The 20,937-nt window shown below is 43.7% G+C and overlaps 1 protein-coding gene across 13 annotated transcripts in view; it reads right to left on the reverse strand.

Moving 5' to 3' along the window:
- The window catches only part of EPHA5 (EPH receptor A5), a 193,017-nt gene that overhangs the window by 79,044 nt on the left and 93,036 nt on the right, over positions 1-20,937 (reverse strand). For 12 of the 13 annotated variants that reach the window (XM_086888271.1, XM_086888270.1, XM_086888277.1 and 9 more), the window contains exons 4-5: positions 8,583-8,738; positions 2,585-2,920 (exon numbers count right to left, since the gene is read on the reverse strand). In XM_086888271.1, the coding sequence (XP_086744397.1) occupies positions 2,585-2,920; positions 8,583-8,738 (492 nt within the window). The remainder of the gene's footprint in view (positions 1-2,584; positions 2,921-8,582; positions 8,739-20,937) is intronic. The other variant, XM_086888280.1, reaches the window with a different exon arrangement.

A 20,937-nucleotide genomic window follows, 5' to 3' on the forward strand; every position in this document is an offset into this window, starting at 1 on the left:
CAAACCAACAAAACAGACCCTGGCATTCCTCTGCAGTGCTGAATATGTGCCAACAGGACTCCAGCAGCCAGACCTATCCCATGGTATGCAATTTTTCAATTTCCTGCAGCCAACAGATCTTGTAGAAGGATTTCTCCTACTGCTGCAGTTGGCCTTGTGTCACTGATTCAACTTTATTAATCAGCTTCAGTGAAAATATAATCACCATCAGAAACCCTGTGCAAAGGAAAAGATGAGACACAAGAGCTGCACATCTTGGAGGTAAATCCAGGGGGAAGGTGGGTGGCCTGAGACCCCCTGAAGCCACATGTGCCCTGCCTACTCTTACTTGAGAAAGGACTGTTGAAGTGAGTCTTTATATCCAGAGTCACGGGGCATGGACCACTCCATTACTTGCCTCAAAGGACATTTTTTGGAGGCACCTTAAAAAAACAGATACTCACTTGCCATGCTTGGCAGTTAGTCTGATTTGCAAAGTCCCTCTTCCCATCTGCTTTATTTCTGGCATGGGCAAACTGAGTGCTGAAAGAGCACATCACTGGGAAGCCCATTTGATGCTACAGCTCCAGCAGACAGGCCTGGCTCACCTCACAAAGGCATGGTGGGACCAGCCAGAGAGACAATGAAACACAGTCACCACTGCTTTCTTTACACAGCAGCTTGACTGAACCTCCTGCTGAATCAACCACAAGTGGATACAGATGCAATTTCAACACCACACAGTGTATTAAACACCCGTGGCTTGATCCACTAGTATATCCCATGGTTGTGGCTCCATGAAGATAAACAGGGAGACATAACCAGAAGCTACACTTACCCACTTGTCCTCAGAACCAGACACATTTGTCACAGGTTTCCCATTTCCTGAAAGACACCTTCCAGTACAAAGCTGTAAGTGATAACTGTGCAAGGGGGCTATTCTTGGCCCGATGCACAGAGAGGCAGCTATATGGATAAATTCTGCTGCAGCTAAGCAGAGTTTAGTTTGGGACATAAGTCACAAACCAGGACCTTTTCCTCACCATGGGCTCTGATCAGTGAGGTATCATCTCCTCATGCACAGCTACATTTACTGAGATTTATGCGGATTAAACACCACACATCAGGGAAAATCCAATGGCAGCAATGAAATACCAATGCAAACCCACTAACAGGAAAACATACTTCTTCCAACAGCAGAGTCACTGGCAGCAGCCTTCACAACAGGAAAACAGTAAACAGCATTAGGACCGTGACATCCACTGATCTGCACTAAACAGGTGCCTTCAATGGGTGTCACACTGCTGTCCTCTAACATTCCTCCAGCAGATTCCATGCCACATCTATCTGCAGCATTCCCAGCATGCCTTTATTTCCTCTTCTCAAGAGAGGAAATGAGATGATCTGCCCAACACTTCAACAATCCAGTTTAACTACCAGGGCAGGTATCTGCACTTCTTGCTGCTGGCTGCCAAGCCTGTGCACATACACCTGGGTAGCAGGAATGAGATGCAGCCCTGCTCCAGCTAGTGTTTTTCTGCTCCACAGTGAGGATCTGCCAATCTACATCCAGCTGTCACACAGAATTGCTCACTGGGCTTCCTGGCTGACACTGTCTGGAGAAGGCAGGGTGTGGCTTCAGTGATCTGGCAGCACAGTCCTCGCAGTCTCAAAGGCCACCTGTTAACAGTCCTGGAAGGCCTTCACAGTGGATAAATGCCAGTGGAGAGCCCTGAACTAAATGGCAGGAAGTAAGCCAGATAGGAAACAGGGGAGACCTTAAAACACAGAGCATGAGGGACAAGAGAAGGATAGGTCAGTCTCTGGGGCTTTACAGAAGTTGTGTGATGTGCCTGGTGCGTTGATGCACACGTAAGGAGATGAAATCATGTTCTTGCCTCCCATTGTACCTCCAAGTGACAGGGGCAATGGCAACTCCACGTCCAAAGTGACAGGTCATTTCAACTTCTGAGCAAAGGAAGGGCAGACAGATCAGAGCCCTGGACAAAGCAATAAAGCAGTCTACATGATCTCTGCCTGTACAGTGCAAAACCCAGAATGACACGGTATTAGTGCAATCCTAGCCCTACCTTGTTGGAGAAGCAGTGACAATGTACCATACCTCATCAGGCTGAGCCCAGTCACTTTAGCATCACAGTGTAGAAGAGGGATTAAATCTCCCGAAGTCAATAAGAACAATTTTCTTAGGGTAACTGTAAAGTTAAGATGTTTTAGCCATTTTTAATCAAAATGGACTCTAAGAAATTTCCCTTTCCCAAGAGGAAAGATAGCCTTTTGTTTCCTGGTTTAGTGGATGGATACATCAATACGCAAAAAAGTGGACGTATCTCCAAACAGCTAAGTGTAAAAGGAAAAAGTCACAAATCCTAAAAACGTGTCCTGCTGAAAGGAAACATACTGAAGGCTGCAGTAGTTATAACCTATGAGACAAGCACTGCCCACCTCCCACCCCCCCTATTTGAAGAGGCCACAGTCCAACCCTCCACGCTGGAGACTTCCACCCGTTCCAAAGGGAGTTCTGCACCGGGTCTGATTGGCTCAGGCTCCCGCCCCAGACATTCCCCCAGGTTGAAGATCCACTTACCTGCCTGGTTTGTGGTTACATTTACAGACACAAACTGCCGGGCTCCGGGGCTCTGGTCGGACACTCCATTCACTGCCTCAATTTCAAAGGTATAGTTTGTATGAGCAAGCAGATCCACCATCATGACAGAGGTGTTTTTCAGGCCGGTTTGCTGGGGGAGGTACCTGACATGACCGCCACACGCCTCACACAGACCCGAGTGTGCGCTGCACTTCTTGCATGCAATATAATAAGACACATCTTTCCTTCCACCAGTATCAGCAGGGGGAATCCATTCCAGAAAGACACTAGTCTCGTTAACATTTGAGATGGCACTCCGAGGAGCAGAGGGGGGTCCTGGTTTGTAAAGTGAGAAAAACACATGGTAAAAACAGTATCATCAGTCATCCTGCTCGCTACTACTCTCTAGGCTGAAAAGAGATGCCCCATTGCTCACATGTCAGAAAGTACACGAGGACCATTTGCTACAACACCTGAAGAACTGGGAAAACAGGGATTGGTTTTGAGCACTCCCACCTCTCTCAAGAGATCTGTGTTGGGATGCAGTCCCCTGTGTGGGAGGACAGGGATAGCTCAAACCCGAGAGGAGGAGCACTGTACCCTGGGGCACTGTCTCTGGTGCTCTCCTTGCTTTTCCTGCGAAGGGATTAGCAAGTCTTTGCCCTGTCCAAGTCACTGTTGGCTTTGCCAGGAGCAAGATTCCTCCTCCTCACCCCACTGCCCCTATATCACTACCCCTGGATGCTGAAAAAAAGACACACACTGGGGTTTTTACACTACCCAGGTACTCAACTCAGATGCCAAATCTTTCCTCTGTATGCGCCCACCTCTTCCCATCAGGCATTTGGCAGCAATGGAACCAAAGCTTAGGTATCCAAATCACACTTCAGGGAGATGCTCGAGGTAGCCCAAAGCAGATGGTGATCTCCAAGGGCCACTGGAAACACGGCTGTATCCAGCCCTCCTGGTCCCTGCCAGGCTGGGGCACGGCTGGTTACCCACGCCGTGCTTGCATACTTTGCCAAGCCTCCCTGCGCAGGATGCCAGCATGGCACTGGCAAGGCTATCCAAGGAGGAACAGCTGCTGCAGAGGTGCCAGAGCACCTGCAAAAAGCGGGCTGCTTCTCCTCACCCTGGTGGGAAAGGCCATGGCTGGGCAAGCAAAACCCACGTGGAGGCACCTTCAAGACTTGCTTCCTCTCAGAAAGTGCTGTGAGGTTTTTGTTTTCAACAGGCTTGTGTTGCAGATGAAGGGCAAGCTGCAGATACACTCTGAAGACAATGTGAAAGGACAAGCAGGAGTCTCATGCAAGATACCTTCATGTTAAGTACTCAGGGAATGCTAATGAATGAGGAAGAAAGAGGAAATGCATCAAAGCAAGCCAGGATGGATTTTAGTCACAGCACCACCAGAAACTATACAGCAAAGGCTGGGATTTTTGCAAGGGAAGGTAACACAACACACTCACTCCTCTTCAGTTTGAATGAAGTTGTCAAAACCCATGAGCAGCTCCTTGAAAGGAGTCCAACAAGTAGCTTCACTAGCTAGACATCCATACGAATCTAACAGGCTGACTTAGGCTGTCATCTTCTCGTTTTGTAGTGATAATTAAACTTGATTCGTTATTTAAAACGGGCAGTGTTGCAAAAATGAAGTCACCTTATAAACCAGAAGCATTCTCTTCCGTTTCCTTTTTCTATTCCCCTCCCTGAGTCTATAAAATTTGTAACACTGAAACACTGTCATGATTTCGACTCAAGCTGTTCTGATTCAATGAGAACCTCACTGCCAGAGGAAATAAATATTGCTGATGTATTTTTTTGTTTGTTTTTCAGAGGAAAAACAGTTGAAGAAAAAACCTAAGTTAGCTTAGGAAATGGCAGATCATCTTTGTTTTGTTCTGTGAGCCCTTTGGATCCCTACAAACAGGGAGAAATCCACTCCCAAGCTGCAACCCAGGGATCCAGCACTATTTAGCTAATGACACCAACATACAGCCCAAGTCAGGACTATTTTCTGCAGCGCCATACTTGTACTGATATAATGGAAATTATGGAATTCATCGCTGGAGCTGTATGGAGTTATATGTATTGCACTTCAGGATTTTTTGTATGTTTTTTTACTGGTTAAATTGCCCTATTTTTACTTCCACTGGATGAGTGCCCTTCTGCTGATGCCAGTACTCTAGGAAAAAAATGAAGAACTCAGGCACAAGAAACACTTACTGGACAATGTGTCTTTAACGGGGGATAAATTATTACTTTTGTAAAGTCACCAGAGGTTTTCACTTGCTTTGTACAGAAAAGTCAGCTACTCTTCTTGAAGGCTTAAAAACATCAGCTTCAGTGGAAATGCTTTAAAACTGGTAGGACTTTATAACCTATAAAATTAGCGTTCTCACAGGGCCTCAGAGAAAGGTCTTTAGTGGTCTACAGATATCTAAGAAAACCTACTTGAAGAATCCTGAAACTTTCTGTACCGAAATAAAACTTGGCTAAACCCCAGCTGGGAGAACAAAAGGGGTTTTACCTTCAGAATAGGGGGGCCCTAGATCTGCTAAGGTGGTCTGTTTTAATTTCCAAACTCCTGTTGTCAAGGGCACAGATATTAGTCTAGTGACTTAAAAAGACATATATAATTTTTGTATTTGCTACTTTATACCCTAAGATTCACCCCTTTTGCACCACAACTTTCTGACAAGAGGCAAATACTTTCTGAAAACAAAGATATTGGTATTTTTCTTGATGGACAGCAAACCTGTTGTTTACTGATGCACATACTTTAAAATATAACCTGAGAGAGAAATTACTCTCAAGATAGAAATACATGTACGTAAACACTTAAAGCTAACTGCAAACTTTTTACAAGTAGACTCTTACAGTAAATAAAGTCTTTGATTTGTCCCATGTGTCATAACACTACAAATATTTCCCCAACATACTCAACAACAACAAGGCTACTTGTTAGAGACATGAGGAGAAAGGAAAAGGATTTGGTTTTAAAGAGATATTGTGCTGAAGGAACTGAAGCTAGAATTACTTAGTTAAGAAGAAATAAAATGCAATTGCTTCCTGGAAGATACATAATAATATTAAGAGAATTCTCAAGTGTCCATCAGGACCAAAATTTTTTCTTTTTGTCTGAGAGCACCTATTATTTCAGACTGCATCACAGCACTATTAGTTTCAAAATCACCAGTCATTACTTATAAAACATACTTAAGAAACCGGAAAAATTGAACAAAAATGTATTCCTCCCTCACCCTGTACTTAACTGAGCAAGTGACAGTGATACAGCAGCTAGTTTTCTTTAGTGATGCTGGTGGTGGTGGTGGGGAGACTCATGCAGCTTGGAACCGAAAAACACTCTAAATTAGGAAAATGTGATTTTACAGCTATACTGAGTGTCAAGGGGGCTTTGCAGGTGTAGACCTGAAAACAGACGTTGATGTATTCTCTAAAATGAACTACATTTCCTGTTAAAGGAATCCTATGAATATTATTAACTTCTGTGGCAACAAATAATAAAAACATTTAAAAAAAACCCTTGCAGTATTTTCCTACCAGTCATGACTCAAGTCTCTCTCACTTGTGTTTTAGTTCATGATGAGCTGTTGCCTTCCAGATGTACCTGGACTGGTTTAAAACACCAGTGTCGCTACCTACTCTTTACTGCCCCTGCCAAAATCTTCTACCCCTGCTGCTGAGCTGGCACAGCACATGGGGCCCTGCTCATCACCTTCAGCACAAATACAGCAGTATTAGGACATCTGAGAAAAGATGCATGGGGAAAGTGAGGGTGACAGAAGCACGTGGAGAAGGCTCAGATATTCTACCCTGCTGTTGGGGTGGTAGGTGTGAATGCCAGCAGAGGCACTGCAATGTCCTCAGCTGTGCCTCTGGGGTTTGCAGTGGGGAACAGAAGCTGAGCTGCACCTTGATCGGTACTAAACTTCTCATCTGCCCCAGAAGGACTTGGTACCCTGGCAAGCCATATCCCAACACAGCTTCAGGCACCATGCCTGGGCTTTAAACTACCTTACAGCAAGCTCTCAAAACAAAAGTAAAACCCACTCGGAAAGAGAACCACCCAAACAGTAAAAACCAACAAACTTAGACAGCCACCACCAAAAAATAAGCACAAACCCCCCAAACAAACGTAAAAAGAAAATCCCACGGCATTTGCAGAGTTGAAAATTACAGCCTTCACCTACAGGATTTGAACTGCACTAGAAACCTGGGAGAGACAGGCTCTTGAAGTTAATTTCTTTTTAACAAGGGTTGTTCACCTAACTTGCTTGTGCCTCTCTGAACCCTGCCAATGCTCCTCAAGCCATAGGCATGCATAAACATCTTCCTCTGGGATGGCAGCTCCTTCCCTGTGCTAATGCACCATCAGGACAGACTGGGTGTGTACCCTTCCATCCCGAGAAGGGCAGAGAGCACCACTGACGGTGGGCAGGAGACACAGTGGACACCAGAGTCTGGCATAACTCTGTCTCAGTTGCTGGCTTTGGTGCTGTCTGCACAGAAAATACTTTATGAGTGCTTCCAGAGCTCAGTGTGTTTCCCAATACCATGCTGGACCACATTTATCTGAGTTTTTTAAGTCAGGCCAAGGGGCAAAATGAACATCAAGAAAGGCTGTAACTCACCCTGGCTATGGCTCCAAAAGACTCTGGCATACCTATTTAATAAACTGGGAAGTGCTTGCATGACTCACCCCCCCAGACCTCTTTGATCTGACAGCACCAGTGACTCCAATGCTGCCTAAGGCTGCCTTCTCCTTCCCTGAAGCACAGCATCCAACAGCCATGCTCCTTTGCCTGGTGAAAATCAAAGGCAGAGTTCAAGGGGCCTAATTCTGCTCCAAGTGCCTCCCGCGGGCAAGCAGAGAGCTGCCAAGGGCAATTTCCTTTGTGAGAGTGTGTCTCCAACAGGAACAGACTTTTTCTTTCTCTTTTTGGAGTGCAAACTTTGGAAGCTGGGAAGGACATCTGTATTCACTGGGAAGGGCACAAAAGCCACTACCATCCCTACGTGATGCAAAGTAGTTCCCGACAGTATGGAAGTCACCACTGCACCATTGTCCAGTGGCTCTGAGCATGTATGGAGTCATGAACCTACTCTTCCTCCATTGCTTAAGTTTCTTGCAAGCCCCAACTGCTCCTGCACCAGTAGTTCAACCTCATTTCAGTAATTTTCAACCCCTTCTGTACCACAAAAATTACATTTGGAGCATGACAGTCCTAGCTCAGATCTGTGCTATGCTCAGCAGGACTAGCTGGGGGCATGGAAATTGTGGCCTTAAGTGCCAGAAACATAAACTGAACAAGGAACTTTCAAGGTACAGCTGACAGGATGGCAGGAGGAGGGTAAAATTATTGATTCTGATTACACCAGCTCCACCCTGGACTCTCAGTACCCCAATGTACCTGTTACACTGCCCACCCTGACACCCAGGGGATAAATTCTACATTTTGGAGACGCAGTTTCCAGCACAGAGTTTTGAGAAGAGTGACCAGCTCCAGGCAGATTGGAAAGATAGGGCTCTCTCCCAGCTTGTTTGTGAAAATGAGCTACGAGATGACATCAAGCAGGACCATGGAGACTCCATCCATGCCCACGGCTGGCAAGGACTACCCGTTGTTTATTCCGCGTGTGTGCCCCACACTGGTACCCATGCACACACCGACACGGGTGTGAGATGCCATGCTGCTGGCTGAGTCCACCCAGGAGTGCAGGGGGCCAGAGAGAGCATTTTCTCATTACAAAAAGTGGCTTGGATGCCAGCTTTCTAAGCAAAAAGCACGGAAAAGTCTCTTCTCGTGTAACCAGAAGGACGGTGGACAAAGACAGTGACATTACAAATGTGTCAAGACTAGTTCAGACTCCAGTGCAGAGCCTGGAAAAGCACATTAGTTAGTATCATAATGTCTAGTCACAGTACAGGAACAGCTTGAAAGGATTAAAAACAACCCTATAAGCACATGCTTACTTGTACAGGCCATTGTAGGTGGGTCTGATTCCTTCCTAAAATAGTGCTCTTCACACAGGCAAGATGTGGATGCTTCATCAAGTGTGTAGCTGTGAGGGGGGCATTTGCTGCAGGATGGACTGTGGGGTGAAGCTTTGAAGAACCCAGGTCTGCATACTGTGAAAAGAAGAACCACAGGCTAAGCTCTCCCATCATAAAATTAGTCTCTTCACATTTCCTTTTTTTTTAAAAAAAACGTATCTTCAGCTATAAAACAGACAAATACTCACAAGCTATTTAGTTTGCATATTTTAAAACAGTCTATGCCACTAACAGATAGTGCATACTTAAATATCTGCATGAAAGAGAATGTGAATTTGTTGATTATTTCTTTCCCCTAGCATCTGCCATTGCTGGGTATTTATTTTCCTTGTTGAATGCATTAGAGGTAACATCATCTGCGCTCTGCTTTAGAAAACATTACTGTGATTTCCCCCCGCCCCACCATTCAATCTTAGGAAAACAGGTAAAATACATTTCATGTTTTTTGTCTAAGATGTTCTACACCCAGAAATCAATGTCTCAGCAAACAAATAGCAACACAGTCGTGGAGGGGATCTCAAGATAGATATCTTTAAGACATTGTGATAGGGCTACTTCCCTAGGGTCCTTCCCTCTGCAAACCTGCAATGAATTTTAAAGTGCTCCATATGACAGGCGATCCTGGGTACAGTCTGAACCAGGCATGCTCACCGCACAAGATATTTCTTTCAGCTCCAATACATATGCATGAGGAGGCATAAGGACTTGATCTGAGAGCTACTTTTTTTCTTACAAATCCATGGCTATGGGTAGCTTGGGATTTTTTTTTTAAGTAGTTTGAAATGAATACAGTAATATCTTGTTTCCATCCTCCTGAAACAAGTGCTTTTTCACCTATGCAAAGCTGTCTGCACTTCACCTGTGTGTGCATATTCAGCCAGAAGCAGTGACAGCCACACTTTTGCAAGTGTATTCTTAGGAAAAAAGCCCAGCTGGCCGTGTATCATACTATTGTATACAGAATTACAAATGCACTGTTAGCAAAAGGAGGAAATGTTGATTTTCTGTTTGTCTCAAAAAGAAGAAACACGGAGACATGTTAAAGCAGCTCTAAAGTGCTGTTACCTTTCTTCCTTCTGAATTGCTTTAAAATATTTCTGCCCAGTATGATATTAATGATGCACAGATCTGCTATCAGACTAGAAGAAGTTACACGGAAATCCCAGAGCCTTTCCATCTGCATTCAAACTCTCCCAGTTGTAATTAGCTTGCAAAGAAAATGAGTTCACAGCAAAAGCACTAATATTATCCCATCAGGAATGTCCCAGACAATCACAGCATGTGCTAAAACTCAGCAAGTGATGACAGAATTCATCTTCACTGTAGGTAAAGTACAGGTTTTTGCTAGTGATCCCTTTCCTCTGATGGACCAACAAGGACAACTGCTTCTAAAGTTGGCTCTGCTTCCTGCAGTACCAGAGAAACTCCCTTGACATCCTCCCTTTTACGTCAGTAGTGTCTTCACCAAAGGTGAGACACTTGCACATCAATTCCCAACTCCCAGAGCTGAACAAGAAGTCTTTGGTGATGAAGATCACTCATGCATCAAATGTGTGATTCAAGAGCATCCCAGGCCCCACCTCCACAGCCCTGCCTGGACCTCACACCTCTCACAGCAGCCCTGAAGCAGGTCCCAAGCCCAGCACAGGTCACCACCACAGATCTCCAGCCCCTCCACCCTGCTGTAGGGGGTGATCATCTCCCTTCTGGCCTCCCCAAACCAAGCGCTCTCCCACACAATTCCACAGCTTCTCTTTCTTCCCACAAGACAGGCAGAGAACAACTGGTTGGACTGGAGAGATTTACAGCTTTTAAAAACCCATTTTTCCAAAATTGCTCATCATCCAACTAGTGTTCCATTCCTGGGCTGTGGTATCTATCTGCAGGGTGCAGTTGTTCTGCTTTGTGCCCAGGCACCAGGACCAGCAAACAGATCCAGGGCTGAATCTGTTCTTTATGGCTCTTAGCAGATTTACCACAAGCTGCCCTCATGCTTTATAGCACATCCCTCCGTTTCCAGCACATACTTAAGTTCTTTTATTTACTTTACAATCACCTTCAAATGCTGCCCTACCTACAGCAAGAGCTGTTACACAGTCTCTGGAGAGTCTTCTGGGAAAGCAGACCACCAAATGGCTCCTCTCTAGCCTGCAATTTGTATTTCAAAGCCAAATAAAACACCCTTGCACACACAGGCAACAGGAATGGGGAAATGAAAGCACGAAAATGTGCAACGTGTAACAACAGCAGCGCACATCTAGTGTGTACTCCATGTAATTAGCCCTCAAAAAAAGGACCTGAATTTATCTCATTATGTTCTATCAAAACAGACAGAAAATCATTACAGCACAAGAGTTTACTATGCTTCTATTTTGTGCAAAGCAGCATATGCAAAATAAGTCAGTTTTCCTTGACAGATTTTAAATGAGGTGCAGCTTGCTGATGATGGTACGATATGTAGCTCAGCTCAGAGGGAATGTGTGGTTTTCATGAATAAATACGGAGCCAAGAGATGCACAAGGCAAATAACCCATGCTGCAATGAGAGATGTGAAATACAACTGAACTAGACTAATTTTTGTACAAACATGGGTCAGGTCCCATCTCTATTCAAAAAGTACAAGGAGGAATACTCAAGAGCATTACATTACACTGAAGATTTCAGCGTGAGTCCTCAAAACAGGCAGGCAGCAGAGCAGCATCCTGTTGGACTGAGGTGAAATATTCCAGTGCCAGTTAGAAAGGAAGAATTCAGGGACAGGAGATGGGTTTTGCAAAAGAGGGAGTATAGAAAATCAAAATAAATGCGAGAAATGCCACAGTGCATGATGTTGGCTGAATCTACACACCTGCAGCAGATGCTTTGGGGAGGAGCATTGTCTTGGCTGAGCTGAACCAGCCAAAAGCAGGAGCTGGTACCCTGTCCATTTTCTGCTACTGGTGGCAATGTCTCAGACATTTTGCAAATTTGTTTCAGAGCAGAACAGGGCCAAAACCAACTTACCTTGAACGTGTCTTGCATTTTGGTCTCTTATCTTACCACTGCTCTTCTGACAGTCAAACTTATATCTCTTCATGAAGTATACATGACTTTATTTAACTTAAAATTACGTGGGTATCTGGTGTTTAATTCCTAATTAAATCTTATTTTAGTCTTCTTATATTTTTATCTCAGTATTTCCAATTTACCAGCTATTGAAAGGATACACAGAACTAGCACAGTACAGTCAGACAGATAATGCTACTATCTCTCTTTTAAAGGGGATAGGAAAGCAGGAGAAATAAGATGAGCTTAAGACTCCTCATAATCTGCTGCAAACCAGCTGAAAAGAAATGAAATCAAGTTTGAAGCTGTTGATGAGATCTGCTGCTTTCTTCTTAATATTAAAACTCTTTAACTGATTAACAGCCAGCGACGTGTGAAAATAGTCTTTAAATTAAATTGGTCGCTAGAAAAAAATTATTATTTTTAGAGATACCAAATACGCCATAAACAACCTGCTAGTGTTAGGTACGAGTGGGATGTGTTTCTGTTAGTAGCACATCCATTATTAGCAAATCAATTTCACTCTGTTTATTTTTAATAGCAACCACAAAACGCGGCATGCACAGAGCATTAACATCTGCGCAGCCTCTTGCTGCACACTTTAAAGGGGCCAGAGAGAGATGGCCATGGTGAAGGATGGCAGCAAGACCATCTTGGGATTGCAATGGCATGAGCTGATCCCTTAAATCAACAGCATTAGAAACTGTCTTTGTACCTTGCAGAGCTACATGCTGAAAGACGCATGCTCCTGGAAGGAATGTGGGTGGACAGAGGTAGAACTGCTGGTCCTCTCACAGTGAAAACTGGCCTCTGAGAACAACATGCTGGATGTTCCGTACCAGCAGCAGAGACAGTGAGTACCAGTGAGGAGACAAAGCAAAAAGAGGGGAGAACAAGCCAGTAGCACCAACCAGCTGGGACGACTTGCCAAATGATTATCTGCAAGCCTTAACATCAAATGATTTGCAGCTGCATCCCTGCAACCATCCCTTCCCCGAGCTTTGGCTGGACTGCAGCCAACAGGCAGGGCTACTCTCCAGCTGCCCCATGCCTTTGCTGCACACTGACCCAAGGCAGCACATGCTGGAAGCAAGGACCACATCCAAGGCTTTCCATGCTCTTGTGACCATGTCAGTAAAAACCACCCAACTACCACAGAACCATAAAGGCTGGAAAAGACATCCAAGATCACTGAGTCCAACCTTTGACTGAACACCACTGTGTCAACTAAACCATAGCACCAAGTGACACATCCAGTCATTTCTTGAACGCTCCTAGGGATGATGACTCCACCACTTCCCTGGGAAGCCTGTTTTAATGCTTGACAACCCTTTCAGTGAAGAAATTCTTCCTGATGTCCAACCTGAATCTTGCCTGGTGTAGCTTTAGGCCATTTCCTCTTCTCCTGTCACCAGCTGCCAGGGAGATGATTTCCCTCCTAAATGATGCCCAGCCTTCCTGGACCCTTTTGTCCTTAAGGACTCTACCTGAAGCAGTGTCCTGAGCAGGTCAAAGTTCTTCTCTGGAAGTCCAAGACAGGTTTTGTAGATGCCTTTCCTTATTGTACCAAGAATTGAAAACTTTATAATTCCTTGGTCACAATGCCCAAGGCGGCGCTCTACCATCACATCTCCTACTCTATTCATAAGTAGCAGGTCTAGCAGGGAACTGCCCCTGGTAGGCTTACTCACCAGGTGTGTCAGGAAGTTAACATTCCACACACTCCAGGAACCTCCTAGACAGTCTCCTCTCCACTGTGATGAGTTTCTAGCAGACATCCAGGAAGTTAAGGTGTCCCACAAGAACAAAGGATAATGTGAAACGTCAGCCAGCTGCTTGCAGAATACTCTATCGGTCTCTTTATCCCATAATTAGTATTAGTGGGAATTCCAGTTTTGTCCCTGTAGAGAGAGAAGCTAGGAAACATGACCCTATAAGCCTTGAAACCCCAGGAGATATAAAAAACGTCCAACTTATTACTCTCTTTGCACTCTCGTGATACTGGGAGGATAAGCTCACAGTACTTAAGTGCTTAGGATCAGTAAAGTGACCTTTCATATCTCCCAGCACATAAAACTCCAACAGGAATTGCACTGTCTCCCTTGCAGAGCACCAAATTAGTCTCCACAGCAATCAGAAACCACAAGTATAACTCATAAGGTAGTGCCACTGATCCATAAATAAAACTAAACGACTAAATCTAACAAAAATTAGTGAGGATAAGGATGCCTACCCTAGATGGAGCACAGGTTATCCAGCTGAACCTGAGGTTTCTTCCCCTATGCCTGGAAAGCCCCTTTGCTTTTCCTTCACATCCTCAGTCCCATTTACCTTTCCAGACTGCCAACTTCTTCAGACAAGGACACACAGCTCAAATTGTCACAGCTTTTAAAAGCAGCCACAGTGTAAAACTGCCCCATGGGCAGACCCACAGTCCAGAATGAGGCAGCTCTCAGCTGAAACACAAGCAGGATATGGAGGGTGTGTGTCTGTGTGTGTGTGTGTGTGTGTGTGTGTTTTCAGCTCTGTAGCTCATCAACTCCGCTTTCATTAGCGCATTGCTCCAGTGCAGGGAATATGCCCTGAGAGTTGAAGGATCTGAGCAAAAACAAGCTACAAATAAATCAGCCCCTGTTCTCTGGAGCTGCCATGCCTTGAAGTGTTCGCAATGAGAGGAGGGTGCTGCTGCCTCTTAGATGTGTCCAAAACCTATAAAAGGCTTTAGCGAGGTACAGTCTTTACAATGTGGAATCAATTAAAATGCTGAGAGGCTCCAAGCCTCAGCTTGTGCTCCTGACACGCTCTTTTACATACAAGAAAAAACAAAACAGAAAACCACAATGGACTGTCTTCGTGTCTCCCAACAAGCACAAACATATGAATGCCAAGCTCTTCTAAAAAGCATTTCAAGAACTACAGCAACCCACCACAGAGCATCCTTCTGCAGAATTTACAAGCAGGCTCCCAAGAGCTAATCCACCCCTCCCTATAAGCTTTCCTGAACTGCAGGCTGACACTGAAATTGCTGCCAGAGCTACAAAGCTGCAGAAAAATGTGTAAAATGCCCCGATTATATCTCTTTTAGGCTTGGTCTCCCCTATCTGCAATAGTGCTATGTTGCTTCCTGTAGCATGCCTTGGGGATTTGAAGGGAATTAAATAAATACCCACTAAGTAATTTGAAGCTGCCGGTTCGCCTCAATCCAGTAGACTTGCCAACATCTTTCAGGAAGTCCAGCATCCAATGCTGCAGTCCAAGCCCTGCTAAAGGTCCTTTTAAATGATGTCCTGGAGCTTGTTGGACAAGTGGGGCATCTACAGGCTCTGCACTTTGAATAGACTCAGCCCCTAACTTGGATCTAAACCAATTCATGCATCTCAAACGGGAAATATTCTTTTAAAGCTTTTTTTTTCTTTTGTTCTAAGAAAATATTGTCTTTTAATGCCATCCTGCCCAACCCTACACTAACTCAGGCTGAATTATTTCCACTCTGCATTGAAATCAGCTCTAGCTCCGAATACAAAAACAACCTTAAAACCTAGAATATAAATAAATTTGTACTTTCAGTTCCTTCCTCTGAAATACCATGTTTTTCTATCACATGGCTCACTAAATTGTCACACAACAATTTATGACATAACCATAGTTGCTAGAAAACTAAGAATTAACTGCCACTAATGACATTAATGTCTTTCTTCTAAATGGTATAAAACCTTATCACGTGGCATCACCCTGAAAAATTCATCAAATTCCCAAGTAAACTACATTTTCAGGACATAAAAATACCTAGAACACAACAGATTTGAAAAGGCTCATGCTTACATTAGTATCTTAATGGGCTGTATTTCTGCACATTCTGACTTCGCTCTAAAGAAGATTTTAAAGCAATCAATGAGGCAAAACCTGAGTCAAGCCTAAACTCTCAGCAGTGTGATGGAGGAGCAGGGAAAGAGATTTATCCTGGCATATATGCAAACCCACACTATCATTTGGGTTTGATTTCGCAGAAGGAAAGCAAGCTATGGAAAATAAATGCTCTTAGGGGAAACAGAAGATTTTTCAAAAGCATTTAGCAGTGTGCAGGCTTTCTCCCTCAGGCTGTGTAAACTGCAGGGCTAGATGCTTGTGCTTTGGTTTTGTGGGGTCCTCCTTTTTGCCAAACTTTCCTGTCAAAAAAAAAAAAAAAAAAAACAACCCTGAAACCGGTACATTTCCAGGGAAAGCACTTAAGGTGAAGAGTCATTTTCTAGCAAACCCAAAATTTCTGTGACCTGTGGCTACATGCTTTTGCAAGCATGTACAAGGGCTCCTTCAGCTCTCAGCACAGGCAGCACCTCAAGCCTTCCTTGATTTCTGGCTACAAGGGACAGATCCATGCTGATCTCACTGAACCCCAACTATCTGGCTTACAATAAAAAAAAAGAAGTCCACATCCTGTTGCTACAGCTTTTCTACCTATTGTATTTATAAATTACGTATCTTCACAAATCTCTATGTCTATAAAAATCTATTCACCTTTCTCTCTGAGGCATGGGACAAAGATGCACTTAAATTACTCCTAAATTACTGTCTTTGGTATTTTAATGAAGGCAAACTGATACCATTTTACTCCCTTAGACAGAGGAAGCCATGATTTACAATGCTGCACCTAAAGGAAAAACACAATTTAAGACACAGAAGGCAGCAGAGACACATTCGTTTCCGCACGCTCATAAACATAACTTAGGATGCCCGGCTCCACACATAATCCAAGAGGTGCAGGAGTCTATTTTGGGGGGTTCTGCACACAAAGACACGCACCCGGGTTATCCTTTGTTATGCCAATGGCAACTTAAACATTCAAGCTGCATTGTCGTGCTAAGCGAGGGGAGGATTGATGGACAAGCCACAGAACTCCCTCGAGTTCAACAGCAGCATTGGCTGAATAGCAATAACAAGCATCGTCCCTAATGGCAGCTGGGGGACAGGAAAAAACTTGAAAATGATGCAGCCAAAACCCCCCTGGTGTCCATCTGTAAACACCTATTACAGACAGTAATTCAAAGATCAGTTGGCAAAAGCTCCTGGAAAATAGGGCTCTTCAAAGCTACATGTTTGCTGGCACAATACTTCAATGAAAGGGTTTTAGTCTTCTGGTTCAGTCTGCCATAGGGATCTGGAGCCCAACCGGCAAAGAAAGAAATATTCTTTAATTATGTTGTGGTTTGGACAACTGCAAGCCATTGTGGTTAAGAAATATGATGATTGGGAGGATTTATTTTGATGATTTATGCCATATGTGTTTACTCTACCAGCATTTTAAGGTTTTAGTCTGAACTAATAAACTGTACATATGCAGACAGTAAAGAGAATTAAAAATTCTTAAAATATTTCCCTCCAATTGGCTCCACCTTGCTTAACTTTCTTTGTGTGAACAAGATTTCTTGCTGGTATAAAATCAGCCTTTCCTCTGCTGACTATTTGGTCCAAAATAGGCAGCATCCCACCAATCTACAGTGATGCTAACACCTACTCAAAGGGATCTTTTCAAAGCCGGCGTCAAATGTTTAAGGGCTTGTTTGCTTCTAGCTTTATGATCATCTGTCTGGGGAGGTAAATTCGGCAGGATTGGCTGTAGGCAATTTGTTTTAAAATTGTTCCTCTGTAATTTATGGCTGAACATATGTCACTCCAGACACACCAACTGAAATTCCATCAGAGGGTGACCAAGATGGATCTTTTACAGTCCTGACCAAAAAGATAGGAAGGATTTATCCAGAGCTGACAGAAATAAGTGTGCTAAATGGGTTTATGCACAGAACAGTGACTCTGGGGAAGGGATGTTTCTTGGTGTTTGGTTTTTGCTGGGGTATTTTGTTGTCATTGCAAATTTAAGGTACAGGTGGTTCTAGCCAATTTTGCTGTGGGCAGGCAGCTGAGGCACTCAGAAAGAAACCTCTCAGTTCCAGCTCTCAGCAAATACACCTCCCTTTGGTCATGCCTTCTTCCACAGAAGCTCACAGGTTTTCACACTGGAGCACACTGGCTGGAGGTACAGAAGAAGGTCTCACTGAGCTAAATTCTGCCCTGATATGCATACCACGAGATGCTCTGTCTTGTTAGAAGGCCACAAATCAAAGAGTGCGTACAAGGAAGACATGGCAAATACTAATACCCTGAGAAATTCAACCAGGAAAGCTGAGCAAGCTCTAAACAAACAACCAAGTGCAGAAACATTGAGCAGTTATCCTGTCACATGCAGATAGAATGGTTCATCATTTCTGTTTAATTAACCAGACATAAAAATATTGAGATTATTTCTTAAGTTGATTGAACTACCCCTTTGGGTCAGATGAACAGCGCAACACTTTACAGCTCATCTGCCTTGCCAAGTAGCTCCACCAAACAGCTCCTCTTTAGGAGCCAGTTCAACAAAGGGCAACCTGAGGCATTGCTGGCTCTTCCCATGCCAGCCTGACAATATTGGGCACTTCTGTTCTGTGTTGCAATCCATCAGAGAATTTATTTCAGTACTATCTTCTCCTATTGCTGGAGGAAAACTTACTGCATATAAAAAAAAGCTCAAATGAAATATAAAACAGTGTAACTTGACACTTTAAACCTCCTGGTTTTGAAGCCAATCTCAATACTATTTGGGCAGGGAGCCTCGTGGCTTTTGGATGCTGGAGTTGGGTCATCATTGCCATGAACTAGCTACAACTGCCATGACTCCAGCCCAGTCAGAAAAACCCTAAAACCCCAGAGGAAAAAAAAATGCAGTTATATCCCAAGAAGATGTTTTATTAGACATATAAACGTTACTTTCCATATAACATATACATTACTTTGAATATAAACAGTATTTTTCTGAGACAAAAGCATCCATTGGGAGGAGACATCCTGCTAACAACCCTGTCCGCTGCCTCTTCTCAAAGGCTTTGTTCTTGCCCCAGAAATGGCTGTTTGACACATACAACTGTTCCAGAAATTCACATATGAAGCAAAAAGTAAAGCAGAGCAAACACTGCCTTCCCTCTTAGTACATGAAGCCTTGCCATGATGTCCTTCCTGCCAAATCTACTTCCCCATACCATAAAGTACTAGCCTGAAGAACACTCTGCAGCAGCAATGCTGGCATTCTCACAGGCTTTTTATTTAAGGTTGTGAGCTGTCAAATCTTGATTTATGGAGATTTAATTCTCAAACAATTATAAAGGAATACTGTTGCTCACATGAAGCTCACATGGCTCTCCAGCTATAGCTAAAGAAATAAGCATTGCCTTTATGAAATAAGCATTGTTTGCCCTGGAAACCCAGCACTGACTTTACTTGTAATTTTTGCTACATCTCTTGCATTGTATCAACTTGAACCGTCTTTGTAAGAAGACTTTTTTGGGGGAAAAAAAAACCAAGCCAAACCTTCTGCTTTACAGAAACCATTCACGTTGGTCTTCTTCAAGGAAGACTGGAAAACACCAAGAGGGGAGAAAAGGCATCAGCTGGCACAGGCACAAGGGCACTGCACCCTTGGTTTGGCATACCCATGCCTTGTAAGAAAAAAGATTGCAACCTGCTTCTGTCTCATACACAACCACCCTTGCCACTTCTCATTGCCAGCTCCAATTCCACACCTTGTTTTAAACGCCTTGTCAAGTGCTGTGGCACCTGTCCTGCGATACCCAGCAGGTGAGGGTGGTACAGGAAGATGCTGCCTGTCCTCTCAGCAGCCCTGAAATGTAGAGACTGCAGGAGAATAAGAAGAATCAGTCATGTCATGAGGAAGTGAAGGCCCAAAAAAACCTGAGAGGGGAAAAAGAGGTTACTAGCCCTTTTGAGAAGAAAGTCTGAAAACGAGAACACCACCAGCACAGCCAACAGAAGGCAAATGTAAAACATTCGGTATTAATTCTTTATTTGAGGAGGTACACTTTGCACTGAAAGGCCAAATGGGAATTTCCAGACTCAAATATGGACTGGTAATATTTTCCTCCCTGTCATCTTTTGGCCTCCCCAATATCTAGCATCCATTCCATATGGACGCACTTTTGGGTGTTGGTTTCTTCTCATATGCACTAGAGAGCAGCCAGAATCTTCTGTGGCTCTGACACTTAGCCCAAATACCATTTACAATTTATTTTTTTTTCAAATTTGTGCAAGTGGTAAAAATACAAGGTTCATTATTCCGTGCAGAAATTCTCTCATCATCCAGCCAAATTTAAAAATAAATAGTTGCAATTAAATGTGTCGCTACGTTATTTATGTAGATGCATTCAATTTGCAGAAAGCTGCTATAAAAATACTCCCCTTCAATGCATGGGGAAATTTATTGCACTTTTATTGTGTATTTTCTTCTCCCTCCTCAAATGTACGTTGCTCCCTGCCTTTTTGTCACCCGTGTTACTTAACACATCTTTTCCCAGACACTGTTTCTCCTACATTTGTCCCAAAAGAATGAGGGATGTAATCCAAATCCAAATGTTTCTTGATTATTTGTGAACAAGGCTGCTAAATGATTACTAGACAGATAATTCCAGTATTTCCCTTGCAATCATGCACCACTCCTTGTCTCTGCATTTGGCTCTTACAGCTGTTGGGTAAATGATATGCACTAAGGCTGCCCAAGGCTTCTGAGCACATATTAATTCTGTCAGAAACTCCAGACACTCTAAAGAATCGCTAATTTAACAACAGACTGTGAAATTATTTTTTCTTTCTTTATTAATTGCTGTGCTATTTGAAAGTGACTTCACTGCCCCGACTGTATTTGGCATGAAGAACAGGGGGTACTTCATCCTGTGAGGAAACAACTGAAAGCTTTCTCCCCAGCAGTCCCTGTATTCATAACCAAATATAAGTATGTGAAACAACTGCTAATAAAAACAGGTTAACTTGCTGCAGGTGTTCCTCTGTCAATTTAGCCAGGTGATATTAGCAAAATCTGACAGGGAAGCACAGTGATATATTTCATTTGTGCCTTGACATTTTGATTCTGTTTGTTGAAGTGTATGTGCAGGGATCTGGCTTTTTCTCCAAGACCTCTATAGCTGTCAGTCTACAAACAGGATTTGACAAGATGTCCACTTAACAGGATGGGAGGGCAAAGGAAAAAAAAAAAAAAAAGAGATGGAGAGACCAGGTATCTGGGTAAAGCTGCACTGCAGCGCAAAAATGGATGCTTTTCACATACTGAGCAACTCAAAAAAAAAAAAGAGCAGCTTGATATGCAGGATCTGAGACAGTTTGCATACTT

This window comes from Cyanistes caeruleus, chromosome 5 (assembly GCF_971803275.1).
Source record: "Cyanistes caeruleus chromosome 5, bCyaCae1.hap1.1, whole genome shotgun sequence".
Classification (NCBI taxonomy): domain Eukaryota; kingdom Metazoa; phylum Chordata; class Aves; order Passeriformes; family Paridae; genus Cyanistes; species Cyanistes caeruleus.